The following is a 15,298-nucleotide window of genomic DNA, read 5'->3' on the forward strand; positions in this document are numbered from 1 at the left end:
CCCACGGTTTACCACAGGTGGTTGTGTAGTATCTCTAAGCAGCCATTGAGATGTTTGTCTAAAACACCGAAACTTGATCCATGCAGTGGCACACACACTGGAAAGTCACCTCACAGAGATGACAGTTTTGTCATGTCGATACATTTAGTTCTGTCCAAGGCTGTGGATGAGTTCTGTCAGTGACCATGTTACCATTGGATATGTCTTTTAAAGAGTCTCAACTGGCCCATGTTCATTAGTAGGACTAATGACAGTCATGTGACCAAGGTCACAGTTATAATCTTTCAAATAGCCCACTTAAAAAAATTATTATAATAAATAAATCTCCGGACTGGAGACAACTGCATGTCATCTTTTTTTAAAGCCCGGCGGTCTCGTCTTCAGTCAGCTGTTCGTTCCACAGCACAAAATTCTAAAACTTCCTAGCTTTCCCTCGTCATGTCTATATCGTCTGTTATACCTAAACCAGGCTTACTTTGCTGCGTTTGGGTAAAGTTTATCGACTTTTAAAATGAAATTGAAGGTTCTTTTATTTTCATGACGGTCTTCATCCATAATCGTCGATTACACAGTTAAACATAAATCATCATAGCCCCTTCTGTTATGTGCCCTAATGAACACCACCTTGTTTCCTGTCCCCCAGGTAGTGGAGTGGCAGTCCCGGGCGGAGAGGTTTGAGGAGATGTGTTGCTCGGTCATCCAGATGTTCACCAGGCTGTCTAACTCAGCCAACCGCACCATCCTCTATGACCTCTACCCCTACATCTGGGACATCAAGAGCATCATGTCCATGGTCAAGTCCTTTGTCCAGTGGCTAGGTACGCATGGACACACACACTCTCTCACAAACACACATACACTGAATAGGTATGTACGGTATGGACACCTGGAACGGTACAGCTTGACTCCGACTTCTCAGAGCAGCAGAACAGTAAGTGTAGGACATAGAACACACATACAGTACCAGTCAAAAGTTTGGACACACCTACTCATTCCAGGGTTTTTCTTTATTTTTACTATATTTTTTTTTTCTACATTGTATCATAATAGTGAAGACATCAAAACTATATAATAACACATATCAAATCATGAAGTAACCAAAAAAGTGTTAAACGAATCAAAATATATTTTATTTGAGATTCTTTCTAAGTAGCCACCCTTTACCTTGATGACAGCTTTGCACACTCTTTGCATTCTCTCAACCAGCTTCACCTGGAATGCTTTTCCAACAGTCTTGCAGGAGTTCCCACATATGCTGAGCTCCCACATATGTTGAGCACTTGTTGGCTGGTTTTCCCTCACTCTGCCGTCCAACTCATCTCAAACCATCTCAATTGGGTTGAGGTCAGGTGATTTGTGGAGGCCAGGTCATCTGATGCAGCACTCTCCTTCTTGGTCAAATAGCCCTTACACAGCCGGGAGGTGTGTTGGGTCATTGTCCAGTTGCGATACGCCATCCTATCTAGTTTGCGCTTAGTCGGTCTATTTTAAAAAAAAAAAATTTAATTCACCTTTATTTAACCAGGTAGGCTAGTTGAGAACAAGTTCTCATTTGCAACTGCGACCTCGCCAAGATAAAGCATAGCAATTCGACACATACAACGACACAGTTACACATGGAATAAACAAAACATACAGTCGAAAAAATAAAACAAAAAGTCTATATACAGGGAGTGCAAATTAGGTAAGATAAGGGAGATAAGGCAATAAATAGGCCATGGTGGCGAAGTAATTAAAATATAGCAATTAAACACTAGAATGGTAGATGTGCAGAAGATGAATGTGCAAGTAGAGATACTGGGGTGCAAAGGAGCAAGATAAATAAAATAAATACAGTAAGGGGATGAGGTAGATAGATGGGCTGTTTACACATGGGCTAGGTACAGGTGCAGTGATCTGTATTTCAACAGGACAATGACCCAACACACCTCCAGGCTGTGTAAGGACTATTTTACCAATAAGGAGAGTGATGGAGTGCTACATCAGATGACCTGGCCTCCACAATCATCCGACCTCAACCCAATTGAGATGGTTTGGAATGAGTTAGATCGCAGAGTGAAGGAAAAGCAGCCAACTACATTGAAGAATCTAAAATACACTTTTTTGGTTACTACATGATTCCATGTCTGTTATTTCATCGTTTTGATGCCTTCATTATTATTCTACAATGTAGAAAATAGTAAAAATAAAGAAAAATCCATGAATGAATAGGTGTGTCCAGACTTCTGACTGGTACTGTAGGTATGGGAAAAATATGTTAAGTCTTTAAGCTTCATGGTGAAGTCTCATGCTTAGTTTAGATAAGCTCAATACATACACAAAGGTGAATATCATTTTGGTAAGCTTCTGTATGAGCATTAAAGATGTGTGTTTGGCCATATTGCAGTTTCTCCATGATAAGATTCATAGTGCAACAGTATGATCTTTCATCTGCCAAATCCAGTCTTTGGTAGTTTAGTCATGCACATATTAATGAATCATCTGAACATGTGCTGTATCTATAGTGCCCACTCTCCAGTCTGCTTAACAGATGATTAAGCATATTTGTGGACTTGGCAATGCAACATTTCACCTCTGTCGCCTTTCACCTGTGTTCAAGGTGAGTGTAGAGCAGACAGACTCACTCTTATTGTCAGTTCTTCCAGCTAGTTTTAGGATAACTTCGGCTTAGCTTATATATCCATCAGCGACAGATATCGACATCTGCTACATTGCTTTTCAATTGTTGTTTTTATTCTGTTTTATTGCACTTTTTGATTTGTTGATTTTACTTTGACTAACTGAATGCCGCTTGCACGGCTAGTCCCCCCTACAGTAACCCTAAATGAATTGGTCCACCACAACTAAGTGAATTGTCAGTATCAGTAGTGACAGGTCCAGAGATGGGCTACTGCTGCTTGCTGTGTGTGGTGACTGCTGCTTTCTCACACACACACACACACACACACACACACAGACAGACAGAACCTGCTGCCAGCCTGTGTCTGGGGGGTGGGACGCAAGGGTAACTCCCCCCACTTCCACCCCGTAGTATGCCTGTGAGCTTGGAGAGCGAGGTGACTGACAGTGAATGGCCATTCTGGTGCATGAACAAAGATGGTGATCGAATATCTGAGCAGATTTTTTTTTTAAATTATTGATCTGTATTTATTTCATAAAATGTCCTCACTGACTAATGCAGAGGTCAGGAAAGTCAGTGCAGAGCCTATTCTCAGCACATGCTCTGTGTACCAGTGTTGGTGCTTAGCGTCTACTGAATACTTTCTTCTAGTTGTATCATAGCCCATACTCCTTGAAATTAAAATCACTCCAACTTACACACTACTCACGGATGCATGCACGCACATGTGCCCACAGACACACTTCACCTGCATGTAACATGTCTTGATAATGAGTCAACCAGACAGTGATCCTGAATGCACCCTGATACGGGTAGAATAACATTTCTGTGAGTGGTCTTCTGCAGCCATTGGAAGCTCTTTTGATCAACCCTGAAGCACCAGCATGGCCTGTATGTTACACAATAACCATGTTTCATTCACAGGTTTTTGTCCAGAGCTGAGACCTCTAACCTATACAGTACACAGCAGGCAGCAGGCAGCAAACTCACACTGGCAGAACTACAGCTAAATCGAAGCTATAACGGCGTTATGAAGCCTTAAACCAGTAGAACAATTTAGACGCTAGAGAACCATTTTGTAGGTCTTTCAGTGAATTTAGTGGATGTCTGTCTTTCTAAAGCGTGACCAGCAGTGGGCTAGCTAGACCAGAACATAAAGCAATCTAAAGGCTTTCCCACATCCGGTGAACCAGTTGGTATGTAGACAACTTGTCACGCTTCTCTTTTATAACTACACCGCGCTCGAGGCCCGATCAAAGAGCTATGTTCTAAGTATCTGTCCCCTTATTGGTCTGTAGCTGTGCAGCCGGCAGTCAGTCTTACCTCCTCCTCCCTGGTGTTGTTACTGAGACACATTTACTAATGACTATCTTCTACTGTTCTCTCCCTTCACCGTTTGCAGATGGACAAATCCTCAGTACCAGTTTCTACTGCTAGTGGATCACCACTGGCCAATGTCTGCGCAGGCCACCTTTCTGATTGGTTATTGTTTTTGATTTTCATATCAGATCAGGATATTTGATATGGGTGATGGAACACAGTCACATTTTGCGCAGCGAACTTTAGGTGCGGGAGATAAACGTTAATGTTTTAGATCTTATTTTCTTTGACAGCGTTCATTTCTCTCTAACATGTTTGTTTTTACAAGTAGGCCTTTTCATGGAAGAGGCTTAAACCAGCACTGGATGCACCTACACACTGGAGTTCACATCTGGCTTTCAGAAAGTTAGTCTCTCGTAGTCTGGAGGAGCTAACTATAGTACACACCACATTTTGAAAGTGACTGGTCGCTTGTTCACGAAAGCATTGCAATGTGATACACTGAGACAAACAGAACTGTGAAATAACTGTTGTTTACATAGATATGTGTCTCCAATAATAATTTGATATCAACAAATGGCATGTGGTGGTGCTTTACTCCCAAGCACCTGAAAGGTAGCTGTGAGTTCCTCCCTGTGGATGCATCTGTATGCTGAGTGGAGCCAGCCTCATCAGAGGAAGTGTTCTAGGTGTCAGGGTGAGGTTGTTACTGGATGTTATAGCAGGAGCGTTGACTCTCCTGTCCTCGCGCTGTGTCTGTCTCATCACATGACAGGAGACCTCATCACCAGGTTTGGGATCGTCTATCAATGTGATCATACTCTATAGCACTTTTTTGTGTGCTTCACAGGCACAGCAACCACTTATGGCAATGGCAACCATTCATATGTTTGAAAGGTGTGACTGACAATAGTAGGTTCAAGGTTGCTCTCGTAAGAACGGAGGGGCGTGCCAACACCAAAGTAGGTACTCTCCAATCAAGAGAGCACTTGAGGTGCACTGAACTTTGCACCCCTTTTAGTTTTGTCTTTGCACAGAGCTGTCCTCTCCCAGTTGTCCTCTCTTTCTTCCTGTTTTGAGTCCTGCTCCCTGGTCATGTGATGAGGCAGGTTAGATGAGAATGTGACTTCAGATGAGGTGCTGGGGGGCAACGGCAGCTGAAGCTTACACGGTAGGACGAGTTACCCCTAGACACTGATCTAAGGTCAGATTATGCTAGTTAGAGCATGAATGACTTGGAAGTTCTCACTGCAAGTGAACCAGAATCCGACTGTCGAATTGATTCAGGCTTTATGACCTCAATGATTCCTCCCAGTTGAGAAACACCAAAGTAAGCTTTAGTTGCTCGAGCCCAAAGTCCAACCCAAACCCTTTTCATACGAATATAATATAATTTAAAAAGCATTTTCTTTTCTTTGGAGTGATAGGTTATCATTATTTTCCAAAGTCGTCCCCCCCCACGACCTGTCAGTGAGTCCCGTTTTATCTCTGGTCCCCATGGTAATGTTGTGTCCCTCCGCCGCTGTGTGCTCCTAACAGGGTGCCGTAGTCAGGCCACTGCACAGTTCCTTAGTGGAGACCAAGAGCCTTGGGCCTTTAGGGGAGGTCTAGCAGGAGAGTTCCAGGTATTTGCTTACGCACTGACTTCACAGATTATAAAACTGTTTGTAATGCTAGTAAAGAAAATGAATTACGGGTTTTGTGTTGAAGAGAAAGTGGTTGTTGCGCACTGCAGATGTAAAAGGGTTTGGTCTGTCTAAGGTGGGCTGATCATGACTAGGAAGGGGTATACCACTGACAGTGTGCCTGTGAGTTTCTGGAGGCGTTGGTCCAACCAGCATCTGGTATGGTCCGATCAGTCTGAAAAGGGAAAGGGTGAACTGAAACCATAAAAAGCTGAAGGAGTCCCTCCAAGGCAGTGTTTTTCTAATCCTAAAGTTTCTGAAAATTTGAAGAGATGCTGCTTTTCCATGGGGCACGTATTCTGCCTATTCTCAGCGTGGCATTGCTAGGGTTAGATTTCCATGGCATCTCATTTATTTGCAGGAAAAGCTTTGTGCAAAATTCTCCCCTTTGCACACGCAAGGGTATCCTTCGCAGCACCAGCGAGAACGCAAGTGACACCGCCCGCTCAAAAAAAAACTCCATGAGCAAACACGATACTCCTAGACTAAGATCAGATATCCCATGTTGGAAACTTTACATGTTTATTTGTAGTAGTTGATTTTTAAAAGACTTGGTTGGTCTTCAAATAAAAATCGAATCAAATGTTATTTGTTACATGCTTCGTAAACAGTGAAATGCTTACTTAAGGGCCCATTCCAACCATGCAGAGAGAAAGAAAATGGAGAGAGATAGAAAAGTAAACCGTGAAATAATACAATTAATAATAGATAACAAATGACTAAGGATAACTTAGCTATGTACAATGGGTACCAGTACCGATCAATGTGCAGGGGTCTGAGGTAATGTAGGTAGATACAGTGCATTCGGAAATTATTCAGACCCCTTCCCTTTTTCCACATTTTATGTTACAGCCTTATTCTTAAATTGATTACATAATTGTTTTCCTCAATCTCTACACAATACCCCATAATGACAAAGCAAAAACAGTTTTTTTTAGACATGTTTGCAAAGGTATTAAAAATAAAAAACAGAAACCTTATTCACATAAGTATTCAGACCCTTTGTTATGAGACTCAATTGAGCTCTGGTGCATCCTGTTTCCATTGATCATCCTTGAGATGTTTCTACAACTTGATTGGAGTCCACCTGTGGTAAATTCAATTGATTAGACATGATTTGGAAAGGCACACACCTGTCTATATAAGGTCCCACAGTTGACAGTGCACATCAGAGCAAAAAGCAATCCATGAGGTTGAAGGAATTGTCCATAGAGCGCCGAGACAGGATTGTGTCGAGGCACAGATCTGGGGCAGGGTACCAAAACATTGAAGGTCCCCAAGAACACAGTGGCCGCCATTATTCTTAAATGGAAGAAGTTTGGAACCACCAAGACTCTTCCTAGCGCTGGCTGCCCGGCCAAACTGAACAATCGGGGGATAAGGGCCTTGGTCAGGGTGGTAACCAAGAACCGATGGTCACTCTGACAGAGCTCCAGAGTTCCTCTGTGGAGATGGAAGAACATTCCAGAAGGACAACCATCTCTGTAGCATTCAACCAATCAGGCCTTTTTGGTAGAGTGGCCAGATAGAAGCCACTCCTCAGTAAAAGGCACATGACAGCCCGCTTGGAGTTTGCCAAAAGACACCTAAAGGACTCTCAGACCATGAGAAACAAGATTCTCTGGTCTGATGAAACCAAGATTGAACTCTTTGGCCTGAATACCAAGCATCACGTCTGGAGGAAACCTGGCACCATCCCTACGGTGAAGCATTGTGGTGGAAGCATCATGCTGTGATGTTTTTCAGCTGCAGGAACTCGGAGACTAGTAAGGATGGAGGCAAAGATGAACGCCGCAAACCGAGATCCGGAGATCCTTGATTTTAAAACCTGCTCCAGGGGCTCAGGACCTCGGAGAAGGTTCACCTTCCAACAGGACAACGTCCCTAAGCACACAGCCAAGACAACACAGGACTGGCTTCGGGACAACTCTCTGAATGTCCTTGACTGGCCCGGGCTTGAACCCGATCGAACATCTCTGGAGAGACCTGAAAATAGCTGTGCAGTGATGCTCCCCGTCCAACCTGACAGAGCTTGAGAGGATCTGCAGAGAAGAATGGGAGAAACCTCCCAAATACCGGTGTGCCAAGCTTATAGTGTCATACCCAAGAATACTCAAGGCTGTAATTGCTGCCGAAGGTTCTTCAACAAAGTACTGAGTAAAGGGTCTGAATACTTATGTAAATGTGATATTTCAGTTTTTGTATTTTTATAAATGTGCAAAAAATTCTGATGGGGGGGAAAACTATTTAATCAATTTTAGAATAAGGCTTTAACATAAAAATGTGGGAAAAGTTATCTTTATGAATGCGCTGTATGTACATATAGCTAGGAATAAAGTGACAGATAGTAAACGATAGCAGCAGCATATGTGATAAGTCAGTTTGTGCAAGAAAGGTCAATGCAGTTAGTCCGGGTAGCTATTTGGTTAACTATTTAGCAGTCTTATGGCTTGGGTGTAGAAGTTGTTCAGGGTCCTGTTGGTTTCAGACTTGGTCTTCAGCTGTATCTGATGTTTAATATACTGTCACTAATGAAAATCTACACCCCTTGCACAGTTTTCATGTTTTGCTGCCTTAAAATTAAATCAAAAAAGGGATTCAATTTGATTTTTGTTTCTTCTCCAATCTACACAATCTACTACACATTTTCAAAGTTAAAGAAAAATGTATAGACAATGGACAGCAATATTCAAACCTTGTCTGTGATTTTCAAGCAAATGCAAGTCATGACTGAGACTGGAACACTCAACACTTCTTGGAAAGACATTCTGGTGTGTCATTGAAAAAGATCAATCGCAGGGCTAGGTTTTCAGAAGACTGAGGTGGGTGTTCCTCCAACTTTTTACCTGGGCTTTGGTCCGATTCATATTTCTTGGGATCCTGACAAACTCCCCCAGTCCCTGACAATGAAAAGCATACCCATAACTTAATGCTGCCACCAAATATAGGGTTTCACTCTGTGTTGTATTGCATTTGACCCAAACCTGTTTTTCTTTAAATTTAGGAGCAGAAGTTATTGTCTTTGCTGTGTTGTCTTGCAGTATTTATTAACGGCCTTGATGCAAACAGAATGGATGATTTGGAGTGGATTTTTTTTAACACAGGATTCCTCCTTTTCACTTTGTCATACAGGCCTGTAATGTGGAGTGAATGCAATGCTGTTTATCGTCTGTGTTTCCTAAGTATTGTGGTGGTGGCATCATGTTATGGGTGTGGTTGTCACCGTCAGGGACTGGGGAGTTTGTCACAATCTAAAAAAATATAAAAAGAGAAGGGTTCAGATAAAACGTTAGAGGAAACCCTGCCTCGGTCTTCTGAATACCTAACCCTGGATTTTTCAGTGGGAAAATACACACATTTTAATGCCAAATACACACCAGAATGACTTTCCAGTAGTTGTTGAGTGTTCCTGAATGGTCCAGTCTCAGTTCTGACTTAAATCTGCTTGATATCAGAGACAAGGTTTGAATATTGCTGTCCATCCATGATCCCCAACCAAGTTTACTGACCTGTAGCAATTTTGACAAAAACAATGGACTTGTCCAAAGGTGGTAGAATCTTATTAAAAATGATTCACAGCTGTAATGGTTTCCTAAGGTGCTTCCACCAAGTACTAACTCTTGGGGGGTGAAAACATACGCAATCAAGGCATCTACATTTTTTTGTTTTATTCATTTGGAAAATGTTTTTTTATTTTTCTTTCACTTTGTTTTCCTACTGATGTACACAACCTATTCCACCTTTTCAATCCAATTGAATGTTTACTTTTAATTTTATTTTAAGGCAGCAAAATGTGAACATTGCGCAAGGGCTGCGTAGACTTTCACTAGACATTGTATGTTAGAATAGTGTTTTGCTCCTGGAGTTTTGTCTCATTGTCAGTGCCAGCATCATGACTTCTCTCTACAGGAGGGCCATGGGCCCGGCCCTGAGCAGCGCAACAGCTCTAAGCGATGCCTTAGACCAGACACAGGGAATGGAGCAGCAACATCTCCTTTAGCCAGCAGCACCTTTTCTGAGACCAAGCCTTTGCTCTTCCAATATACACCTATAACTCATATTCCTGTCTTTTTAAAAAGAAAACATGCTGTATGCGCTATGCTCTCATAAGAACAGATGTAATGATTTGCTGCTGCTGTTCACTGTTGAGCCAAAAGTGCCACAGAAGCCAGCAGTAAGTCTTGGACCATTGGCTGGTTTAGCCTTCCTTTGACATGCAGCTGTTGTTGGTGCCACAGTGTCCCAGCAGTAGCAAAGGAGTCTGAAACGGTGAATGCAGAGACCCCAGTGCCTGTTGTCAGTTTGACTGAAACTGTTTCTTTTGATCCCCGACAGAGATTTTTGCCGATCGACGGGGCAAACGATCTTTTCTTCCAGCCTCCCCCCGCACTGCCAACATCCAAAATCTATTCCATCAGGCCCTGCTATCCTAAAGATGAGGTGAGGAGAGTTTTTACAGCATTTTTCCTCTACATCAGTGTGTGTGTATGGGTGACTGTAAATTCCCCTCTGGATCACAGATTCCTGTATTCACTCAGTGATTAGCTGAACATACTGGGTGTAATGGCACGCTTTTGGTATTCCCATCTGAGCTATCCTCATTTTTAAATGCTGCTTCTAGGCTCATCTGCAGGCCTGCTCATCCATCCATCCTGGACTGTCAGCAGTCTCCTCTATTCCTGTAAATGCCACGTGCTTAGTCCTCTCGAACTGTGTGTGTGTGTGTGTGTGTGTGTGTGTGTGTGTGTGTGTTCCAGCATGCAGTGTATAAGATCTGCAGAGAGATGTACTCTGAAGGAGTGGAGGAACTGCCCTTCGGTGGAGAGGAGCCAGACCTCATAGGAGACAGGTAAGGACTTTTTTTATTTTAGTTGTCGCCCAACATTATTTTGAAAAAAAATGGAAGCTGAGACGATTCACCCTAATGTAGGTTCTATTGAGAGTGAAACGGTGGTAAAAAAATATTCATTCAATCTGTGCAGCAAAATGATTGTTGTGCTGGAGTTTCTTTTCAATGTAGTATACCTAACTAACAGTATGTTTCTCTGTTTTTCCAGGTTAGTAGGAGGGTTCCTGAACCTGAGTCCAGACTATGGGTTTGTCCTGGAGGATGAGGAGGGGATCTGTGGTTATGCGCTGGGCACCGTGGACGTCAAGCCCTTCGTCAAGAAGTGTAAGATGAGCTGGATCCCCTCCATGCAGGAGAAATACAACAAGCCTGACTGCCAGAAGGACCTCTCTGATGCTGAGGTAGGAGACTGGGTTGACTGAGTTTCTTTCCCTTTTTTTTTTCCTAGCACTGTGACACTTATTCTTTTCTTTTTTTTTAAATAAGCTGCGCAATGAACGTGATATCTGTTGCCTACTTTGGTCAAATGCACAAATACCCCTTTCACACTACTGAACTGAGCCAATCAGAGCTGTACTGGACTGGCCTGTGAAAGGAAAATAACCAAGCCAGCGCAGTACGGTTCAGGTGGGCATTGTTCCCCTGGAAAGGGTATTATTGTACGTTTCTCTGGATGAGGGCGTCTGCTCAATGACTAAAATATCACACAATTTCTCTTTCCTTCCTGTAGAAGATGATGTTGAGTTTCCATGAGGAGGAGGAGGGCCTCCCAGAGTCGTTCCTCTCCAACTTCCCGTCCCTCATTAAGATGGACATCCATGCCAAGGTCATCGATCCCAGCGTGGCCAAGAGCATGATGGGATGCCTGCTTTCCTGCCTCAAGGCCAATGGTAGGTGGTGTCTACAGAACCTGTCTCAATCAATCAAGCACATTTGCTAATCTATGAATGGTCCCTCGCAACCATCTGTGAATCTACTATCGAAAACTTCATCCCAATTATAATGCATAAGGATGGTTATCATGAGCATGTAGGACCCACTTATTGTAATGTTGTATTATCATCTCGTAATGGTCCTAACTGTAAGTGCCAGACATTTTGAGTCATACATAGAGACCTGACATTATTAGCCTTTTAATAGTGCATTAAGGCTCACACATGCTTATAACAAATTACATAAAGCATATCAGCAGGTTTTAAGTAGTGTTACCGTAACTGTTACTTACTTATGTTATTAATCTGTTGTTTACTCTCCCCCCAGGTTCCATCGGTGCGTTCTGTGAAGTGCGTCAGGCGGACAAGAGGATGATAGACTTCTACAGTAAGCTGGGCTGCTTCGAGGTCGCCAAGATGGAGGGCTTCCCCAAAGACGACATAATCATGGGCCGCAGCCTCTGAGGACAACGACGACATCACGGGACGCAGCTTCTGAGACAGCCTGGCTAACAAAGCAACCATGGAGCTGTATAGAGAGCTTCAGTCATCTGGGCTAAGGAAAACTGTCTGTTACTTTTACAAACTTACCAATACTTGACGATTTTATACTTCAACCAACTGGACTAGACAAGGCTAGAGGCATCCCTGTTTTTAGATAGTGATCAGAAACAAAGCAGCTTGTACAGATTCACTCTGCTGCCTCTAGAGGCCCAGAGCTCTGCCGGATTGAAACAGAATCCCAAACTGTAAGAGCCAAAGTAGTCGTCTGCAGCCTTGTAAAGCCGTGTGTGTTTATGGTGGACGGTTTCCCTCTTGTCATTGGTGTCCAGAGTGGAGTGGCAGTGACTGATCCCCATGCGGCTCCATGAAGTAGGAGCTGGCCAGGTGCCATTAGCCTTTCAGACCATGTGACCTGACTGTCAGCAGCCGAATGGGGGGGTCTGTCTCTCGCAGACACTGTCAGGGGGTGTATTTAGATACTACTGCATCTCAAATTGCGCACTCTTCTCAATGTAACACATTATTTTTGTCTGGTTGAAGGTAGTGCAGTGTATAGAGAATAGGGAGTGATTTGAGACTTGGCCGTATATCCTGACACTGCACTTTGGTATAGGCCTAGCTGATGGGGGGAAGTTAGGGAAAAGGGGCCTTTAAAAAACAAAGAAAGGGGCCTCTGAACAGGTGGTCCCCGACAGCTTACAGAGTAAAGAGCGGTTTATGCTTCCACCTAATACTGTAGTTTTCAACTCCCGAGTGTGAAAAAAAACATTTGTCTCTTTGTGGTGTGTTACAGGTTCCTCAATAGTTTACTTAAAACGTGACATACCTGCAGAGGAAAGTGTATGTTTGAGTGTTCAAGGAAACTTAAGGAGACTTTAGTAACGAGAGAGTTATTTTCTGGAAACCCACCTGAGTAGAAATGAATAACCTTGAAGAGAGGAAGATGTGGAATTGGTCATATGTTTCCACTCACTAAAAACATGGTTCTCAGTCTATTCCCTTAACTCTTTGCTTTTGGCCATGCTTTTTTACAGTGCTTTTTTATGTTTATGTATTGCCTTTCAATAGGATTTTTGTACCTGTGGAGATCTCCAAGGGGCCTATTGCACTGTACTGTAGATCACAGAGGATTATCATGCACTCTTGTCTACTGTCAATCCACCTGACAAATACATAAGGGGACATGAGAATGGGTGCATTCATTTTAGCTTGCCTGGTGCCCTGGATGGTCTAAAATGGGCAAACTCCACCCTCCCGGTGCACGCTAAAATGAACGCACCTTGCCTCAAAGGTGAGCCATCCGCTCTAAAACTTCTAGATTTTGTCACTAATCCAGTGCTCTCGCTCTTAAACCAAGAGAGATGAGCCTCATCTCAATCATTTTCTAATGTGAAAATAGGACGAGACAGCTTAGATGCTTCAGCACTCCCTCTATAATACAGCTGCTCTATTTCTCAACTTCACGAGATGCGGTGAGGAACATTAACCACTAACCAGCTTCTTATCCAGGAGGACAGAATGTTCAGCTAGAAAGATACTATGTAGAACAGATGTGATTCCATGCCAAGCAGAAATGAGGAACCATGTTGGCTGTGTACGCCACATTTCCATCTGCATTATCATACAACATTGCACGCACTTGAATATCAAGCTACTGAGAGGCTGCTCTTCTCCTGGTTAGGACACTACCTACATAGACATGTCAATTCGAACATGCTTTTAAAGGAATACCTTGTTACCTGGTTTTGTCTTCTGCCAGCCTGAATGTCTATAATGAGTCTAAACATTGAGCTAGTTAGATTGCAGTCCTTTTAGTCTGCTTTATTCATCCAACTCATCACCCTCTGGACTAGTATTCTGTGGTGGACAAGTAAGTACGTTTCCCAGAGAGAATAGCAACACGTATCCTAGTTCTCCACTGGTATTGAATGATTTACTTTTCCTTAAGTGTGTGTGTTATATAACAACAGACATTTTGTCATTGCTTGTGCTATTGTGAACTTTTTTTGCTTTTTCTTCCTGCATCTGCAGATTTTTATGTATAGCTGCAATTTGAAAGGGCTTCAATTATAGGCCTACATTGATGATACATACATTGTTTTTTTTTTTTGGTGGGGAGGAGTTTATTGATAAAAAATGTACACTTTGTATGTGAAAGGAAAACTGTTAATAAACATTAACTCATGAAAAGGTGATATGACTGGGTGTCGAGTTAAGTAATCATATCAGGAAACAGCTGCAACCATGTAACAGTTATTACAGTGCATTAGCAAATTATTCAGACCCGTTCACTTTTTCCACATTTTGTTACGTTAGCCTTATTCTAAAATCCACACACAATACCCCATAATGACAAAGCAAAATCTGCTTTTTAGAAATGTTTGCCAAAAAAAACATAACTGAAATCACATTTTACTTAAGTATTCAGAACCTTTACTCAGTACTTTGTTGCAACACCTTTTGGCAGCGATTACAGCCTTGAGTACGACGCTACAAGCTTGGCACACCTGTATTTGGGGAGTTTCTCCCATTCTTCTCTGCAGATCCTCTCAAGCTCTGTCAGGTTGGATGGGGAGTGTTGCTGCACAGCTATTTTCAGGTCTCTCCAGAGATGTTCGATCGGGTTCAAGTCTGAGTTCTGGCTGGGCCACTCAAAGACATTCAGAGAGTTGTCCCGAAGCCACGCCTGCGTTGTCTTGGCTGTGTGCTTAGGGTCGTTGCCCTGTTGGAAGGTGAACAGTCGCCCCAGTCTGAGATCCTGAGCGCTCTGTAGCAGGTTTTCATCAGGGATCTCTCTGTACTTTGCTCTGTTCATCTTTCCCTCGATCCTGACTAGTCTCCTAGTCCCTGCCGCTGAAAAACATTCCCACAGCATAATGCTGCCACCATGCTTCACCGTAGGGATGGTGCCAGGTTTCCTCCAGACATGACGCTTGGCGTTCAGGCCAGAGAGTTCAATCTTGATTTCATAAGACCAGAGAATCTTGTTTCTCATTGTCAGAGCCCTTTAGGTGTCTTTTGGTCCAAGTTGGCTGTCGTGTACCTTTTACTGAGCAGTTACATCCATCTGGCCACTTTACTATGAAGGCCTGATTGGTGGAGTGCTGCAGAGATGGTTGTTGGCCTTCTGGAAGATTCTCCCTTCTCCACAGAGGAACTCTGGAGCTCTGTCAGCGTGACCATCGGATTCTTGGTCACTCTCCCTGACCAAGGCCCTTCTCTGATTGTTCAGTTTGGCCGGGCGGCCACCTCTTGGAAGAGTCTTGGTGGTTCCAAAGCTTCTCCATTTAAAAATGGAGGCCACTGTGTTCTTGGGGACCTTCAATGCTGCATAAATGTTTTGGTACCTTTCCCCAGATCTGTGCCTCGACACAATCCTGTCTTGGAG

The 15,298-nt window shown here is 43.2% G+C and overlaps 1 protein-coding gene across 8 annotated transcripts in view; it reads left to right on the plus strand.

Moving 5' to 3' along the window:
• LOC106576856 (protein O-GlcNAcase) overlaps window positions 1-14,105 on the plus strand; it is a 40,657-nt gene extending 26,552 nt beyond the window's left edge. For 6 of the 8 annotated variants that reach the window (XM_014154334.2, XM_045700675.1, XM_045700674.1 and 3 more), the window contains 7 exons: window positions 644-818; window positions 5,480-5,565; window positions 9,961-10,065; window positions 10,383-10,474; window positions 10,683-10,875; window positions 11,205-11,364; window positions 11,735-14,105. In XM_014154334.2, coding sequence (XP_014009809.1) covers window positions 644-818; window positions 5,480-5,565; window positions 9,961-10,065; window positions 10,383-10,474; window positions 10,683-10,875; window positions 11,205-11,364; window positions 11,735-11,871 — 948 coding nt within the window. In that variant the 3' untranslated portion in view covers window positions 11,872-14,105. The other 2 variants (XR_006760301.1, XM_045700676.1) reach the window with 2 other exon arrangements.
• Window positions 14,106-15,298: the final 1,193 nt, after the last annotated feature.

This window comes from Salmo salar, chromosome ssa18, assembly GCF_905237065.1.
Source record: "Salmo salar chromosome ssa18, Ssal_v3.1, whole genome shotgun sequence".
Taxonomy (NCBI): domain Eukaryota; kingdom Metazoa; phylum Chordata; class Actinopteri; order Salmoniformes; family Salmonidae; genus Salmo; species Salmo salar.